The sequence below is a fragment of the Stenella coeruleoalba genome, assembly GCF_951394435.1.
Source record: "Stenella coeruleoalba genome assembly, chromosome: 1".
Taxonomy (NCBI): Eukaryota; Metazoa; Chordata; class Mammalia; order Artiodactyla; family Delphinidae; genus Stenella; species Stenella coeruleoalba.
The window spans coordinates 128,634,507-128,653,223 of record NC_137169.1 but is presented as its reverse complement, the minus strand read 5'-3'; the positions used below and the strand labels follow the sequence as shown (position 1 = coordinate 128,653,223).

The 18,717-nt window shown below is 39.3% G+C and overlaps 1 protein-coding gene across 9 annotated transcripts in view; it reads right to left on the bottom strand.

Moving 5' to 3' along the window:
* Positions 1-226: 226 nt before the first annotated feature.
* Positions 227-18,717, bottom strand: part of DENND1B (DENN domain containing 1B) — a 341,500-nt gene continuing 323,009 nt past the window's right edge. For all 9 annotated transcript variants that reach the window (XM_079925473.1, XM_079925475.1, XM_079925476.1 and 6 more), the window contains 3 exons: positions 9,298-9,377; positions 8,117-8,333; positions 227-6,526 (listed from right to left, as the gene is read on the bottom strand). In XM_079925473.1, coding sequence (XP_079781599.1) covers positions 6,008-6,526; positions 8,117-8,333; positions 9,298-9,377 — 816 coding nt within the window. In that variant the 3' untranslated portion in view covers positions 227-6,007. The remainder of the gene's footprint in view (positions 6,527-8,116; positions 8,334-9,297; positions 9,378-18,717) is intronic.

Below are 18,717 nucleotides of genomic sequence, written 5' to 3'. Positions count from 1 at the left end.
ATTACCTCTTCTGTGGTTTCAGAGCCCAATGAAATTAGCTGACCAGATGCCTCCCCAGCAAACCCGCCAGAAAGGTTTAGGGCTCAGTTTACACTGCAGCAGTCACGAGGCTCCGAGATGGAGATGCAGGGTCCTTGCGACAGTTCCCCAGGAGCACTATAGCCAATCATTAAAAAGAGTCACCACCAGGCAGTTTTGATCATGACCAACTTTATTTTAAACCTGCATCGTTGGGCACTTTATGGTAATGTGTCATTCATCCAATATTTACTTTTGCATATATTTTTAAAAATTCCCCAAACAATACTTTTACAAAGTCCTCCCAATAGTAGTCAGCTTTAGAGATGACTCTTATCCTGTAGCCTCAAGGATGCAAGAACAATGACGCACATCTTCATGCTGGGAAGGTGTGTATGGATACCAGTCACCATGGCTAGCAAAAAGCTCGAGTTTTTCAGTCCTTCCAAATAGTTATTCATTTAAAGAAAGAGAAATAAGCTTTGGGAAAGTTCAGTTTTTAACCTCTCATGTACCTTTTGTGTAAAAAAGCTTTATGCATTTTAAACTGTAGGTTTTAGGCAGTTCATACTTGTTGTTTTAGGCATTGCTCTAAGTACTGAATCATGACAGATTCAAGAAATCTCATTTTTGGTATATGATTATTAAAGGTTCTCAAAATAACCACATGGAAACTAGACTATGTGAAGGATGGTGACTCAACACACATGGTGCATTTAGGATGCACAGAGTCTAATTCTGGCCTGTCCTAAAAGTCACGTAATCAACCAAAGGGCAGATTTGTCAATGTACCTCAACAAGGCTCTCTTCCGAAACACGAAGTAACACAGAGACGAAGAGACTCAGAGATTTATCATATCAAAGAGGTAATCATTTGTGACTTGGCAATCTTTTAAGATAAAAGATTGTATATTTTAAATTCCTTCACTTAAGTATGGTTTGAAAAAAACATAGCTTTCTGGATAGAAAGCATCTGGTTAAGCTTGCTGTTCAGTACCTTGTTTTATTTTTTTGGTATGTTTGCATATCACATCCAGAGCTACAGATTTTCCACAGTGCTTCTGCCTCATTCAAGTATAACAAAAGTAGAAATCTATAGAAGCTCTAAGGTTAAACAAACTGTACATTATACAAAAATTAACTTAATTTACACAGTCAAAAAGTATTGGCAATGCCCTTTATAAATCTTACCAAAGATTCATCACAAAGGATATTACAGTTGACATATGTTTTGTCATCACCATAGAAATGCCATCTAGATTTATGTGGTACAGAACTATTTGTTAAATGTACACATGAAGAATCAGCATTTTGCACTATACACATTTCTTTTAAAGTAACAGTATTGTCAATAGTAATCTAAGGTTCAGAATTTTCTTGTTGCATATTTATTGTTGCTGAGGCAGTTATGATATATTAATGCAATATTCATAATTATTTTAAATAAAAACATTTCTCCTGCCAACGGTATAAAGAATATGTTTTCTCTAAAATCACATGGAATGTTGCTACATACAGTTTTACACAAATACTGAAAAACATGACCTTAAGGCATCTGCTAGAAAAGCAGATGTATTTATATGAACTAAATTATGCAAGAAAAAATATTGCACAAAATCCTATTATTTTCAAAATAAAACATGCTTCTTTCTAAATACACATAATTCCCTACCTTGACCAAATCACAATGTTAACTGATTTGCTCAAAACAACTCTGCCTCTTAAACAAGATTTAAGAAACAGACACTAACAGATTCCTGGGCTCGACAGAGGAAAGACGTCAATACTGACAGTTTGTAGAAAGCATTTCATATATTAAGAAGTGGTCTGGGGGAATTAGGTTTGGGTGTTCATTTTACATTCTTCAATTTATATTCTGATATACAAATATCTACCCAGAATCAGGATATTGTATGCTAAACAAAATGGAATTCAGATTAGAAAATTTATTCATGAAAATAATCTTTTCCTGAAAAATTCAGATTTTCTAGAAAAGAAGATCTACTAATTATGAGAATAGTCACAGTTTTGTCCTCTTTATCAGCAGTCTACTTCTTCACCTTACTTCAGAAACGATGAACTCATTAGCACTCCTGGGTCCTGTTTATTAGGATACGAGCACAAACTCCTCACAACAGCACTGTCACAGACAGTTTTAGTTTAAAAGTGTATGTGTGTGTGTGAGGGGAGGCTGTTTCTAGAGAATGCTATTATCAAGGTAAAGACAGTAAAACGAGATCCCATCAACATGCATCTGCATGCTCAGTTAATCCTGATTCGAGTGACGTGGCCCTAAGTAGTGCAAAGGGACATGGTTTCATCAGAGCCTCGCTGCCTGGTGATAGGAGAGCAGAGTGGTGATGGACAGTCAGGTAAACGAGAACACTTAGTTTCTAAGAGCCTCTGAATCTGGCCTTTAAAAGTAGGTGTCCTAGGTAGCAGCATTACTGTACTTCGTATAACAGTAGAGAAAGTTAATCAAATTAGACATGGTACAATGGTTCTGTACTTAGAGCACGTTTTATATTAAGCAGCTTTAAAAAGGCCTTTGTTTTGGTGATAGAATCTTGGCTGAATAACTTCTAAGCAAAATACATTATTGTTATTATTGTTAACAGGGATTTACAATTCCTTTTCCTTTTAATTAGTTCCTGCACAGCAGGGACTAGGCCAATTCTTTTATTTCCCTATGTCCACAGTTACTGTACCTTGTGTATGACCAGTACCAACAGCTGATAAATAGTTCCTAAATGAGTTTTTAATTTTTAATCAGAAAAGTACTCATGCTATATTTTGGTGCCTTTCTAAAATATGCTAAAGTAGGTAGCCATCAAAATATACCACTTAACACAGTCTCACTTAACAAAACAAGAGCCCCTAAATTCACACACGACTCTTCTATCCCCCTGAAATACCATGGATGCAATACCCAAGGGCAAAAGGATAATAACTAGAGTGGGATTTGGGGAGAATTGTGACTTTGTCTAGAGGTCACATAAAGACTGGGCCTCAGAGCCAAAGGTCTGATTTGTTTATACAATTCTGTTGTATAACAGGTGTTGCTCCTTGGGGGTAAAAAAAAAAAAAAAAAAAAAGAATTCAAACAGCAGGAGAGTTTACACATATTTGGTTTAGTTATAATAGAAAATGTGAAGATAGTAGGAAAAATACTTTTATTTCAGAACTCGCCTCAATGTCACTTCATTCTCTGTACAGCCACCATAATACTGGGAAGTCTAGTTTCAGAGCAGACTTTGAATACTTAAAATGTTAACGGTTTGAAATACGAATACTTGCTACTAGTCTTTTGGAGTTTTTCCAAGAATAACATGCAGGGGTTTTGCTTTTGTTTCTAACATGGAATATAAGAGCTGATTTTGTATGTTAAAATAAGGCACAAATTCAGTTTAAAATATCTTGACACAAATGTGACTTGTCAGTGGATGAATACCCTCACCACACACAGCAGTGCAGTCAGACATCTGGTGAGGGGACCAAAAGATAGGAAAAAAACTCACGTTTCTGAGGCCTTGAAACTTATCAAGCAAATGGATCAAAACCCAAATTGTGCCTGTGCTACACTCACAGTGATCCCAGTCTCCAGACAGTGAATTCTGAAGGAAAAATACCTCATTCCAATAGTCACATTAAAGGGCTGCTTTACATTCTTTTCAAAAATTATGAAGAATATTTGCCCAGCAGATTAACGACCAGAGTGACAGTTTTTCCTTCTTATTTAAAATAGCTCTTCTGATAAATGGACTTTTTTATATCTTTGAATTAAATAAAATGGAATTTTGTAACGAGTATATAAAAGCAAAATTTGACAGGAACCTTGAATCTTTTGTGTTTAAAAAAAAGGATTAAATTTAAAAAAGGATTGAACACCCTTTTCCTTAATACATACAGAATCTATCCTTATATGGAAAACAAGGTCTTCCTTGTTTTCCTTCATAAACATGAATGAATAATTGTCCTCCCAAAATATATCCATTGAGAGTTTGAAATGCACTTTAGAAAAGTAAAACTTGGTCATTTTCTTTAAATTATTTAAAGACTGACCTGAATGAATATTTTACGCAATGTTTTTAACAAACCCCCTTCCAGGATTTTAATTGAAAATTAAATTATGATTTCAGTAAATATTTTAGAGCACAGTCTTGATGAGGGTTCTTGAATGGGTTCTCAAACACCTTTCCTAAAATGATAATGTAAACAAAAATCATGAGTGGGGACGTATAGAGTATATATATTGAACATACTAACAACAAATGAACCATTAGCATCACTGGGTTTTTTTCCTGATTATTCCTGTCTATCTAGCCAATCATCAAGCAGTCAATGCACGATTCCTTCTCAGGTGAACTTCAAAGCGTGAAGGTGAATTTGAGAGACAGGAGACGATGTCCCATGTAGAAGAATTCCAAGTAATTTACGTGGATTCCGTGCCCTCACGGAGAGGAAGCACGAGCCCCAAGCCTCAGTGTGGGCGGCACACGGCGACTTCCTCCTGAAGACGGCAGTAGGAGCGGCAGGGGAAGGAACGGCTTTACAGGGGAGGAACCCCACAAACGCCACCTCAGCCTGGTGACCAAGGCCAACATCGACATTCACAAATCATGTGCACAGCATGGACCCTTGATAAGATGTAATGATGAAGACGGCACTTTTCTTCTGTAACCCCCTCCCCCAAACCCAACCGTCCCGTTACAATCAATCAATCATGAGAAAAACACCAGACAAGTTCCAGCAGAGGGGCATCCTACAGCATACCTATATCTGCCCAGTCCTCCTGAAAACTGTCAAGGTCGTCAAAAACCAGGGAAGTCTGAGAGAGGGTCACAGCCAAGAGGAGCCTACGGAGCTGTGGCAGCCAAGTGTGATGTGGTCCCTGGGTGGGATTCTGGGACAGAAGAAGGATGGCAGGGAAAAACTAAGGAAATGTGCATGGAGCATGGTTCATGAATTGTGAAGACGTACTGCACTGACATCATAGGATATGAAAAACAGCGGAAACTGAGTAGGGAGACATGGGGACACTGTACTTTCTCCACACGGTTTCTATAAATTTGAAACTTCCAAAATATAACATCAATTATTTTAAGAAGTCCATCTGAGATGATATGAAGCATTCTGGTAGAGAATTATTAGTTAAGGGAAAAACAGATAGGAACACTTTTTTATCAGGACAGTTTATGTCACATTTGGCTTCCTGGGGGTGACTCCTACTTTAGCAAAGTCATACAGAAAGACTGTGAAAAAACTTAAAGTGTCATTTGTAAACAGAAGTCATTAATTTCACATTGTAATCCAGCACTTCATATATTTCGCTGAGTGACATGTAAGGTAAATGCGAACCTTTATACCTTTTGGAAAACATGGCTGCAGTGTCCAGAAGAGAGCTTTTTAACTTTGAAAAAATGAATTTTGTCCTTGATTTGATGAATAGAAAAAGGCATTATTGCTCTGCAGAACACTTATAACTTATCTTTCAAAATTTACCTGCAGTTCCATAAATTATGTAAGTATGCTTAATATAGGCTTAAGATTAAGGCAATTAGTTGGTCAACAGTTTCAGGCTAGTTCTGATAGGTTTTGGTATCTTGGCCAGTTCATGCTCAACCAGGTTAGTACAGTAGCTACTGGTTATGTGCAAGGGTTAGATGTATACTTCGTTTAAATAAAATAAGTGGCGTTAAGCACCAAATACTGGGAAATCATATGTTCAATATATACTTTCAACATACATACAAGCTAGTACCCGATTTAAGAGCACAGTAGAAGAGTTAGCTTTACATTTAAAAATCAGTGGATAACTCTATATACCACGAGACAGACGAGTGGGAGAAATGTCCCAAATGAAAAACAATGTTTAGACGGTAGGAAGAGTTGTCTTTTCTACCAATCCTTGTTTATGATAGGGTACAGGGACTCCTAAAATGTCTCCGTAGAAGCTTGGATGCAAGCGACGGACTCTTCATTTGTTGATTTAAGCTTGGTTTCCACTTGCTTTTCCTTCTGAGATGTTTAAGTCTTGCTGGAAGGCAGATGTTACGTGGCATAATGACACCACCTCCTGAAGCAGTCCAGAACCTTCTGAAGTCTCTTTGGCTCCTTTCCCTTCTTTCTCCCAAGGAACAAAAGACGGACGGCGCCCAAGGCTGGATACCAGCGGATCACCCGGAGTCTGGCTTAGTGTTTCTTTCTTCTCTGTTTGGGAAGCTCCGGGCGAAGCCAGCGGCAAACCCAGTCCTGGAGCGGGGTCCGGCTCTCCCAGCTCTGTGGGCCGGCTCGCGGCACCAACGCCGAGGCGTCGCTCACCGTTCTCCTCTTTGAGGATGGACAGAGAGTCCGTTCCCGCGCTGGAGGCCACCCGCTTCCTGGGCGAGGGCGGGAGCTGCCTGCCGTGGAGGGCACTGTCATCCTGCCCCAGGTGCCACTCGGCCTGGTCACCGGAACCACCGCAAAGCAGGGCCAGGTTGTTCTCACTGGGCGTGTTGGATTTATTCTGAGAGAAGAAACAGCGCATTTAGAAAAAATGGAAGAAAATTATAGCATTACTTCAGCAGTACTGTTTTCCATTTTGAAATCAGTATCTTTCAAGGCTGGGAACTCAAAGTCCCTCCCAGAGGAAATGAAGCATGGACAGTTAGCTCTGAACACCTCCCAGGGCGCCCTCAACAGGAATGAAGTGAGATGGATACGGGTGCCCAGGCCCTTGCACCTTTCAATCACCTATAAAACTCAAACCAGACCCTAAGTGTTGGCGAGGGTGTGGAGAAAAAGGAGCCCTCGCACGCTGCGGGTGGGAGTGTAAACTGGTGCAGCCACTGTGGAAATCAGTGTGGAGGATCCTCAAAAAACTAAAAACAGAACTACCATACAATCCAGCAATCTATAATACACCTACTTCCGGGTATGTATCCAAAGAAGATAAAATCAGTATCTTGACAATACAGCTGTACCCACGTGTTCACGGCAGCATTACTGACAATAGTGAAGCTATGGAAACAACCTAGATGTCATTGATGGACGAACAGGTAAAGAAAACGTGGTACGTATACACCATGGAATGTTACTCAGCTTTTAAAAACAAGGAAATCCTGCCATTCGTGACAACATGGATGAACTTGGAGGGCATTATGTTAAGTGAAATAAGCCAGACAGAGAAACACAAATACCGCATGATGTCACTTATATGTGGAAGCTAAAATAGTCAAACTCAGATGTCGAGAGTAGAATGGGGGTCACCAGAGGGGGATGGAGGGTGGGGAAATGGGGAGATGCTGGAGGGGCAGGTTTCAGTCGTGCAGGTGGGAAAAGTGCTGGGACCTAATGTACAGCTCGGTGACCACAGTTCTTTGCTAAGAAGGTAGATCTCAAGTGCTCTCACCGCAAAGAAAAGGTAACTAAGTGAGATAAGGGATATGTTAATTAGCTCATCTGTAGTCAGCATTTCAAAACATCAAGTTGTACACCTTAGATGTACACAACTTTTATTTGTCATTATACTACAAAAAAGCTGAAAAATAAAGAGGATTTGCAAAACAATCCTTCAAAATAACACAAAAAACAAGCAGACAAACTATATTATATAATCCATGCCAAGTTCTGGAATTTATTACCATCAGAACAGAGTGGAAATTACTTATACTTCTCTCTCTTGTGTTCTTAAAGCAGCCAGTTCAATCTGTTTAAAGTATTATTTCTAAAGCAATACAATGAAACATTACTTGAATTAATACATTTATTAAAACTTTTTTGAACATCCAGAAAATACAGAAAAAAAGTGGGAACATTTCACGTTTAAAAGTTCCCCAGAAAAGACAACTATAAAATTAGATTGTAGGAAAATACTACTGCTTGACAAAATAATTTCAATTAATGACAATAACCACCAGAATTGCATAAATAAAAGGGAAAATGCTGGAATTTTGTTACTAGAAATAATTCTTAATGATTAACTCTTACAGTATTTTTGGAGTTTTGACACTTATCTGAGGTCAAACGCTCCTACCAACTAAGGTGATGACAAAAGCCATCACAGTGAGTGCGAGAAACTGTTCATTTAATTTTACCAGTTGGAAAATCGACTCACTGTGGGCTTGTAATCAATGTCGTCCATCGACCTAAAGAAGTCCAGGCTCCTGGCCGCCGCCAGCTTCCCCTGGTCCTGGCTGTGCGTGCTCAGCGTGTCCAGGATCTCGCCCAGCAAGTCCATCTCACCCGAGGAAGGGGCCTGTGCTCTGGTTTCAAGAGAGTCGTCACTTTCGTAGAAATAAGCAGACGCTTCTTCTCCGTCTTCAGAGGACAACCTGAAGAAAAAGAAAACACGCACTGGTGATTACGTGACCACGAATGCTACTTACAAGCAACCTCTTACCAAAGATCGTCAACTAAGGTGGGAGTTTTAAAACCAATGTAATATTTCTGTAGAACAGCAAAGTGGATAATTGGTTCATGGCCAAATTCTTTGTAGTGATGTACACACCGATTCAAATGCTGGAAATCTTGAGTATGTGCACTGAGAGCAAACAAACGTTTATGGCTCCTTATCAATCCGGAAGCACAAGCGGGGCTTCTCACAGTCTAATCCTGGGGAATTTGGGACATTAGCCTTAGAAATATCAGGTTCCCAGAATACCTGGGAAGTTTGCTAACTCCAAGTTCACTTTCAGTATTTTTATATGGTTTTCCTTTTATTTGTTTATTCACTTGTCTTATATAAACAAAGATATACTTAATGCAGAAAAAAGAATGTTGATTCTGTCATCCCAAAATATCTTAAAATTGTTTTAGAAGTTGAACATATACTATTATTGTTTCCCTTGTTTTATGTTAAAATTAATTTTTAACACTTTGCGTTAAATTCTCCTCTTCTGATACCACCATGGAGTTAGGTCCCGCCCCTCGCCTATCTGGTTTGTTTCTATTGACTACTTTCACCGTTCCTGATATCTACCTGGCCCTCTTCAGGAGGAGGGCAGGAGTCTAACTTAGTGAGTGGGCTTCTGTTTCCCCTTTAACACTATCCCAGGTATTGCTGCAGACGTTACTGCTTCCCAAGAACAAGTTATTTCAGGTCTATCTTGCTTTCCCATCTCAAGATTCATCCCCCGTGAGACTCCAATTAGCGCTGGTTCCTCCTGCTGAAGAATATACCACAAGGGAGTAAAACCTGATCTCTGGGAGTGCACGTTCTTTGACATCTCTCTTGTAACCTAAAGCTTCTGCCGCTGAGCCGCATCGCGTAACAGAACAGGAGACCCCGCGACTTACTTGCTAGCTCTTTCTGCGTCCTCATCATTGTCAGCGCACAGAACACCATCCAGGCTCTGAAGAGTCCTTCTTAGGCGCGGCTACAGAGAGAGATCGACACACTGGCGTTAAGTCGTTAAGGTATGTCTCTTCCATAAATTTTAACCGACAATTTGATCTGACAAGGAATACTTTTTAAAGAAATATGCATTCAGGGGTTTTGAATACTAGCCAGTAACTTGACTAGCTGGGCAGGAGGAAGGGGAGGATATCAGACAACATTTACCTCAACGCTCACATCTCAAACCAGTCAACAAAAAACAAATCACTGGGCTGAGTACATAAACACTCTGCCCGCTCTCCCAGTCTGTCGGTCCCCGATTTAGGAATCCCTGACTTACAGGCAATCACTTCACCAAGCACTTAGCCCCCAGTTTCAATAATAATCAATACTTGCAATCTTGTTGCTTTTATCCCTTACCCACACTCTCCCTCACACCAAGTACTTTAAGGCAATGCTTCTCAATCATTAAAGTGCATGTACATCTCTTGGAGTTTGGTACAGGTTCTGATTCTAACACGCTCTTAGGTGAGGCTGCTCTTGGGTCTCAAGGTAACAAATCCTAGACAATGCACCATTTCACCTGTAAATACTTCACTATGTAGCTTTAACAGATAGATTTTTTTAACACAACCAAATATCATGATCATACATAATGAATTAATAATTATTCTCTAATATCTCATATTCCCTTACTGCCCCCGAAATATTTGAGTGAGTTTATCTGGACCAGAATCTCAACAGGGTAGCACTGGATTTGGCTGACATGTCCCTCATCTCAGAGGACGATCCCTTCCACCTTCCCCCGCTCCATGCCACCTGTGTCCTTTAACGTGTTATTTTACCCTCGTTTCCTATAAACTGGCAATTACATCTGGAGCTTGGTTAGCTTCAGGTTCTGGGTTTTCCCTCTGTTTTTGGCAAGAATTCCCCCAGGTGTTGATGTGTTTCTCAGTGCATCACACCTGGAGGCACCTGGTGATCAGATGTCTCACTTTGGGTGGCACTAAGACTGATTAATGGCTTCAGGTGTGGTTGGGCAGTGCATCCACTACAAACTTTATCAGCCTTTCACCTGATGGTTTTAGCATCCTATAGTAACCGCTGGCTAAATCCATTATTTCAGTAGGCACTTCAAAATTATGCTTTTCAAAAGCATTTCCTTTATATTTATTTGTTGGCATTCCATAAAGAACTGACTTATTAACTATGTGGCTATCCTGAAATACAATGTGTACCAGAAAAACAGGATAATTCCTTCCTTTTATTTAACAATTTTTAGAGTAATGAGCTAATCTAACAGTCTATAAAGGTGAGCCAGGAGGGGCCTTTAAAAATTATCATTTGTATATATTTGATATGGCTCATCACCCCATCACGGTTACTACTCTTCTTGAGGTTCAATCTGTCCCATTTTTGAACTACACTGTGATTATGTTTTTTAAGTAGTTATCTTTTACAGATTTACCTCAAAATATCTGCAGGGTTAAATGATATGCTATTGGGTATTTACTTCAAATTAATCCAGAGGTGGGGAGGGATCATGGGTAGGGCTGGCACAGAAATAAGATTGGCCGTAAGCTGATAATTGTTGAAGATGTATGCAAGGAACCTGGGAATTCATATAAGCTTCTCTTTTGCATGTTTGAATCATGTTAAGTGTTCATTCCACAAGAAAATAAAAAACTTTTACAGTTTTTGTTATGGACCAAGATGGCAGAGTAGGAAGACCCTGCATTCGCCATGCCATGAACACGCCTCATGCCATGAACATGCCTCAGCCCACGGACACGCCTCACCCCATGAACAAACCAAAACTATAACTACACAGAGTGACCCATCTGAGGACGACGTGAAGACCAGCAGAGCAGCTCCTCTACGATGAAGGATATAAAGAAACACACACTGAAACAGGTCAGAGGGACAGAGACCATCGAGTCAGGACCCACACCCTCCATGCGGTGACCTGTAAGCAGGAGGGAATATCACAAATATTAGAGGCCCTCCCTCAGGAGCAAGGGGTCAGGGCCCCATATGGGGGCACCCCAGCCCGGGGGACCTGCACTAGGCAGGGGAGCCCCCTAACATTTAACTGACACCCAGTGTGGCTTACATCTGGGAGAGCCACGGGACTCTGGAAAACCGAGACTCTGCTCTTGAAGGGCTTCTGCACAGACTCACTAGCTCTGAGTCGGCAGTGGTTGGAAAAGCACCTGGTCATATGTGAAGGAGAAGATTCACTGACTAGCTTCAGGGCAGGTGCTGAGGGGCAGAGATCTGTTAGAACTCTCTTCAGGGACCGAAGTGCTGGTGGACACCCTTTTTTAAATTATTCTTCTCTCTCTACCTAGCTGGCCCGGCACTGGCAGCTGCCACTTCTGACATTCTCCATCTGTCTTGTGAGCAGCGCAGCCCTGACCCAGCGTTCTCCAGCCGCATCCAACCTGCCCATCCTGGCCACTGCCCCTCCAAAGCGGCTCCTGTCCTGCCACACCTGGCAGGTACACTTGCCAGGGTCCAGCATCCCCTAAAGAGGCTCCCGCCCTGAGAGGCCAGCCCTACCCACCAGGACACCTGCAACTGAGCGGCTGAGCCCTGCAGCCAGCCACACCAAGGGCCAGGGTGCCTGCAGCAGTTACAACCAGCTGGGCCTGGAACCAACTTGCCCACCAGTGGACCCAGAGCAGTTGTGACTGGGTGGGCCTTCCAGCCAGTGGGCAACCTTGGTGCCACCGCAGCAGGAGGACACATAGCCCATAGAGGGGGACACCCCTGGAGCATCTGACTCTGGTGACCAGGAGGGATTGCTCTTCTGGGGCCCATGAGAAACCTTCTACATAAGCCACTCCTTCAAGACGGAGCGATGCAGCCCATCTACCCAACACACAGAAACTATACAGAGAGCAAGGCAAAGTGAGGAGACAGAGGAATGTGTTCGAAAAGAAAGAATAAGACAAAAACTCAGGAAAAGAAACGAAATGGAAATAAGTAATCTGATAAAGAGTTCAAACTAATGATCATAAATGTGCCCAATGAACTCATGAGATAATAAACAGTGAGAACTTCAATAATGAATTACAAAATATAAAAAAGAACCAGGCAGAGCTGAAGAATAAATGAAATAAAAAATACACTAGATGGTATCAACAGCAGATTAGATGAAGCAGAAGAATGGATGGATCAGTGATCTGGAAGACAGGGTGGTGGAAATCACCCAAAAGGAACAGCAAAAAAGAAAAATGAATTTTAAAAAAAGATACTTTAAGGGAGCCTAGGGACAAATCAAGCACACTAATGTTCACATTATAGGAGTCCCAGAAGGAGAAGAGGCAGAGAAAGGGACAGAAAACTTATTTGAAGAAACAGTGGCTGAAAACTTTCCTAACCAGGTGAAGGAAACAGACATCCAAGTCCAGGAAACAGAGTCCCAAACAGGATGAGCCCAAAGAGACCCAAACCAAGACACAGTGTAATTAAAATGATAAAAGTTAAAGAGAGAATCTTAAAGGCAGCAAGAGAGGAAAAAAACTAGTTACATAGAAGGAAATCTCCATAAGACTATAAGCTGCTTTCACAGCAGAAAATTTATAGGCCAGAAGGAACTGGTATGATATATTCAAAGTGCTGACAGAAAAAAACCCAAAAAGCAAAAAAAACCCTTAAAAACCAAGAATACTCTACCTGGTAAGGTTATCATTTATAATTAAAGTAGCAGTAAAGTTTCCCAGACTAACAAACAGAAGCTAAAGAAACTCATCACCAGTAAACTAACCATACAAAAAAATGTTAAAGGGACTTCTTTAGGCAGAAAAGGCCAAAATTAGAAATAAGGAAATAAATATATTAAAAAAAAATCTCATGAACATATAGTAAACATAGTGAGTGTATCAACCACTTACAAAGCAAGTATGAAGGTTAAAAGATAAAAGTAGTAAAATCAACCGTTGTAACTATAATAAGTAATTAAGAGATGCACAAAATAAAAAGATGTAAAATGTGATGTCAAAAAGGTGTGTTGGGAGATAAAAATACAGTGTTTTAAGAATGTTTGGACTTAAGTAACCATCAACTTAAAACAGACTGCTATACACATAGGTTGTTATACATGAACTTCATGGTAACCACAAACCAAAAACCTGTAATAGACACATAAAAATAAAAGAGAAAAAGACCCAAAATTAACACAAAAGAAAATCATCAAACCACAGAGAAGAGACTAAGAAGAAGAAAAGAACACAGAAGGACTGCAAAACAAACCACAAAACAGTTAACAAAATGGCAATAAGTAATACCTATTAAAAATCACTTAAAATGTAAAGGCCTAAATGTTCCAATCAAAAGACACAGAGTGGCTGAACTAATGAAAAAGCAAGGCCCATCTATATACAGCCTACAAGAGATTCACTCAAATATGAAAACACACACAGACTAAAAGTGAAGGACTGGAAAAAGATATTCCATGCAAGTGGAAACAAAAGAAATCTGGGGTAACAACACTCATATCAGACAAAATAGACTCAAAGACTGTAACAAAAGAGTGCACATTGCATAATGATAAAGGGATCAATCCAAAGAGATAATATAACAGTTGCAAATATTTGTGCACCCTGGCTCCCTGAATTCAGACTGTACTACAAAGCTACAGTAATCAAAACAGTATGGCAGCTGTCTATAAGAGACCCACTTCAGACCTAGGGACACATACACTGAAAGTGAGGGGGTGGAAAAAGATATTCCATGCAAATGGAAATCAAAAGAACACTGGAGTAGCAATTCTCATATCAGAAAAAACAGACTTTAAAACAAAGACTATTACAAGAGACAAAGAAGGACACTACATAATGATCAAGGGATCAATCCAAGAAGAAGATATAACAATTGTAAATATTTATGCACCCAACATAGGAGCACCTCAATACATAAGGCAAATACTAACAGCCATAAAAGGGGAAATCGACAGTGACACAATCATAGCAGGGGACTTTAACACCCCACTTTCACCAATGGACAGATCATCCAAAATGAAAATAATTAAGGAAACACAAGCTTTAACTGATACATTAAACAAGATGGACTTAATTGATATTTATAGGACATTCCATCCAAAAACAACAGAATACACATTTTTCTCAAGTGCTCATGGAACATTCTCCAGGATAGATAATATCCTGGGTCATAAATCAAGCCTTGGTAAATTTAAGAAAATTGAAATCATATCAAATATCTTTCCCGACCATAATGCTATGAGACTAGATATCAACTACAGAAAGAAATTTGTAAAAAATACAAACACATGGAGGCTAAACAATACACTACTTAATAACCAAGAGGTCACTAAGGAAATCAAAGAGGAAATCAAAAAATACCTAGAAACAAATGACAATGAAAACATGATGACCCAAAACCTATGGGATGCAGCAAAAGCAGTTCTAAGAGGGAAGTTTATAACAATACAATCCTACCTTAAGAAACAAGAAACATCTCAAATAAACAACCTAACCTTACACCTAAAGCAATTAGAGAAAGAAGAACAAAAAACCCCAAAAGTTAGCAGAAGGAAAGAAATCATAAAGATCAGATCAGAAATAAGTGAAAAAGAAATGAAGGAAACGATAGCAAAGATCAATAAAACTAAAACCTGGTTCTTTGAGAAGATGAACAAAATTGATAAACCATCAGCCAGACTCATCAAGCAAAAAAGAGAGAAGACTCAAATCAATAGAACTAGAAATGAAAAAGGAGAAGTAACAACTGACACTGCAAAAATACAAAGGATCATGAGAGATTACTACAAGCAACTATATGCCAATAAAATGGACAAATTCTTAGAAAGGCACAACCTTCCAAGACTGAACCAGGAAGAAATAGAAAATATAAACAGACCAATCACAAGCACTGAAATTGACACTGTGATTAAAAATCTTCCAACAAGCAAAAGCCCAGGACCAGATGGCTTCACAGGCGAATTCCATCAAACATTTAGAGAAAAGCTAACACCTATCCTTCTCAAACTCTTCAAAAATATAGCAGAAGGAGGCACACTCCCAAACTCATTCTATGAGGCCACCATCATCCTGATACCAAAACCAGACAAGGATGTCACAAAGAAAGAAAACTACAGGCCAATATTGCTTATGAATATAGATGTAAAAATCCTCAACAAAATACTAGCAAACAGAATGCAACAGCACATTAAAGGAGTCATACACCATGATCAAGTGGGGTTTTCCCAGGAATGCAAGGATTCTTCAATATATGCAAATCAATCAATGTGAGACACCATGTTAACAAACTGAAGAATAAAAACCATACGATCATCTCAATAGATTCAGAAAAGCTTTCGACAAAATTCAACACCCATTTATGATAAAAACCCTCCAGAAAGTAGGCATAGAGGGAACTTACCTCAACATAATAAAGGCCATATATGACAAACCCACAGCGAACATTGTCCTCAATGGTGAAAAACTGAAACCACTTCCAGTAGGATCAGGAACAAGACAAGGTTGCCCACTCTCACCACTATTATTCAACATAGTTTTGGAGGTTTTAGCCACAGCAGTCAGAGAAGAAAAAGAAATACAAATCAGAAAAGAAGTAAAGCTGTCACTGTTTGCAGATGACACAATACTATACAAAGAGAATCCTAAAGATGCTACCAGAAAACTACTAGAGCTAATCAATGAATTTGGTAAAGTAGCAGGATACAAAACACACAGAAATCTCTTGCATTCCTAAGCACTAATGAAAAATCCGAAAGTGAAATTAAGGAAACACTCCCATTTACCATTGCAACAAAAGAATGAAATACCTAGGAATAAACCTACCAAAGGAGACAAAAGACCTCTATGCAGAAAACTATAAGACACTGATGAAAGAAATTAAAGATGATAGAAATAGATGGAGAGATATACCATGTTCTTGGATTGGAAGAATCAACATTGTGAAAATGACTATACTACCCAGAGCAATCTACAGATTCAATGCAATCCCTATCAAACTACCAATGGCATTTTTCACAGAACTATAACAAAAAATGTCACAATCTGTATGGAAACAAAAAAGACCCCAAATAGCCAAAGCAATCTTGAGAAAGAAAAACGGAGCTGGAGGAATCATGCTCCCTGACTTCAGACTATACTACAAAGCTACAGTAATCAAGACAGTATGGTACTGGTACAAAAACAGAAATATAGATCAATGGAATAGGATAGAAAGCCCAGAGATAAACCCATGCACATATGGTCACCTTATCTTTGATAAAGGAGGCAAGGATATACAATGGAGAAAAGACAGCCTCTTCAATAAGTGGTGCTGGGAAAACTGGACAGCTACATGTAAAAGAATGAAATGAGAACACTCCCTAAGACTGTACACAGAAATAAACTCAAAATGGATTAAAGACCTAAATGTAAGTCCCAACACTATCAAATTCTTAGAGGAAAACATAGGCAGAACACGCTATGACATAAATCACAGCAAGATCCTTTTTGACCCACCTCCTAGAGAAATAGAAATAAAAACAAAAGATAAACAAATGGGACCTAATGAAACTTAAAAGCTTTTGCACAGCAAAGGAAACCATAAACAAGATGAAAAGACAACCCTCAGAACGGGAGAAAGTATTTGCAAATGAAGCAACTGACAAAGGATTAATCTCCAAAATATAGAAGCAGCTCATGCGGCTCAATATCAAAAAACCAAACAACCCAATCCAAAAATGGGCAGAAGAACTAAATAGACATTTCTCCCAAGAAGATATACAGATTGCCAACAAACATATGAAAGAACGCTCAACATCACTAATCATTATTGAAATGCAAATCAAAACTACAATGAGATACCATCTCACAACAGTCAGAATGGCCATCATCAAAAATCTACAAACAATTAATGCTGAAGAGGCTGTGGTGAAAAGGGAAGCCTCTTGCACTGTTGGTGGGAATGTACATTGATACAGCCACTATGGAGAACAGTATGGAGGTTCCTTAAAAAACTAAAAATAAAACTACCATACAACACAGCAATCCCACTACTGGGCATATACCCTGAGAAAACCATAATTCAAAAAGAGTCATGTACCACAGTGTTCACTGCAGCTCTATTTACAATAGCCAGGACATGGAAGCAACCTAAGTGTCCATCGACAGATGGATGGATAAAGAAGATGTGGCACATATATACAATGGAATATATTACTAAGCCATAAAAAGAAACGAAATTGAGTTATTTGTAGTGAGGTGGATGGACCTAGAGTCTGTCATACAGAGTGAAGTAAGTCAGAAAAACAAACACCATATGCTAACACATATATATGGAATCTAAAAAAAAAAAAAAGCCATGAAGAACCTAGGGGCAGGACAGGAATAAAGATGCAGACCTACTAGAGAATGGACTTAAGGACACGGGGATGGGGAAAGGTAAGCTGGGACAAAGTGAGAGAGTGGCATGGACATATATACACTACCAAAAGTAAAACCAATAGCTAGTAGGAAGCAGCCGCATAGCACAGGGTGATCAGCTCGGTGCTTTGTGACCACCTAAAGGGGTGGGATACGGAGGGGAGGGAGGGAGATACAAGAGGGAAGAGATTCGGGGATATATGTGTACGTATAGCTGATTCACTTTGTTATAAAGCAGAAACTAACACACCACTGTAAAACAATTATACTCCAATAAAGGTGTTAAATAAAAAAAAAGAACTATACTTTCAGGCACTAAAATTTGATAAAAATTTTAAAAATTACAAAAACAGTATGGTACTGGCAAAAAAAACAGAAATATAGATCAATGGATCAGGATAGGAAGTCCAGAGAGAAACCCACGCACTTATGGTTACCTAATCTATGACAAAGGAGGCAAGAATATACAGTGGAGAAAAGACAGCCTCTTCAGTAAGTGATTCTGGGAACACCGGACAGCTACATGTAAAAAGAATGAAATTAGAACATTCCCTAACACCAAACACAAAAATAAGATTAAAGACCTAAATGTAAGGCCAGACAGTATAAAACTCTTACAGGAAAATGTAGGAAGAACACTCTGACATAAATCACAGCAAGATCTTTTTTGATCCACCTCCTAGAGTAATGAAAATTAAAACAAAAATAAACAAATGGGACCTAATGAAACTTAAAAGTTTTTACACAACGAAGGAAACCATAAACAAAATGAAAAGAGAACCCTCAGAATGGGAGAAAACATTTGCAAATGAAGTGACCGACAAGGGATTAATCTCCAAAATATACAAACATCTCAGGCAGCTCAATATCAAAAAAAAACCCAACCCAATCAAAAAGTGGGTGGAAGATCTAAATAGACATTTCTCCAAAGAAGACATACAGATGCACAAGAAGCACAAGATGTTCAACATCACACCT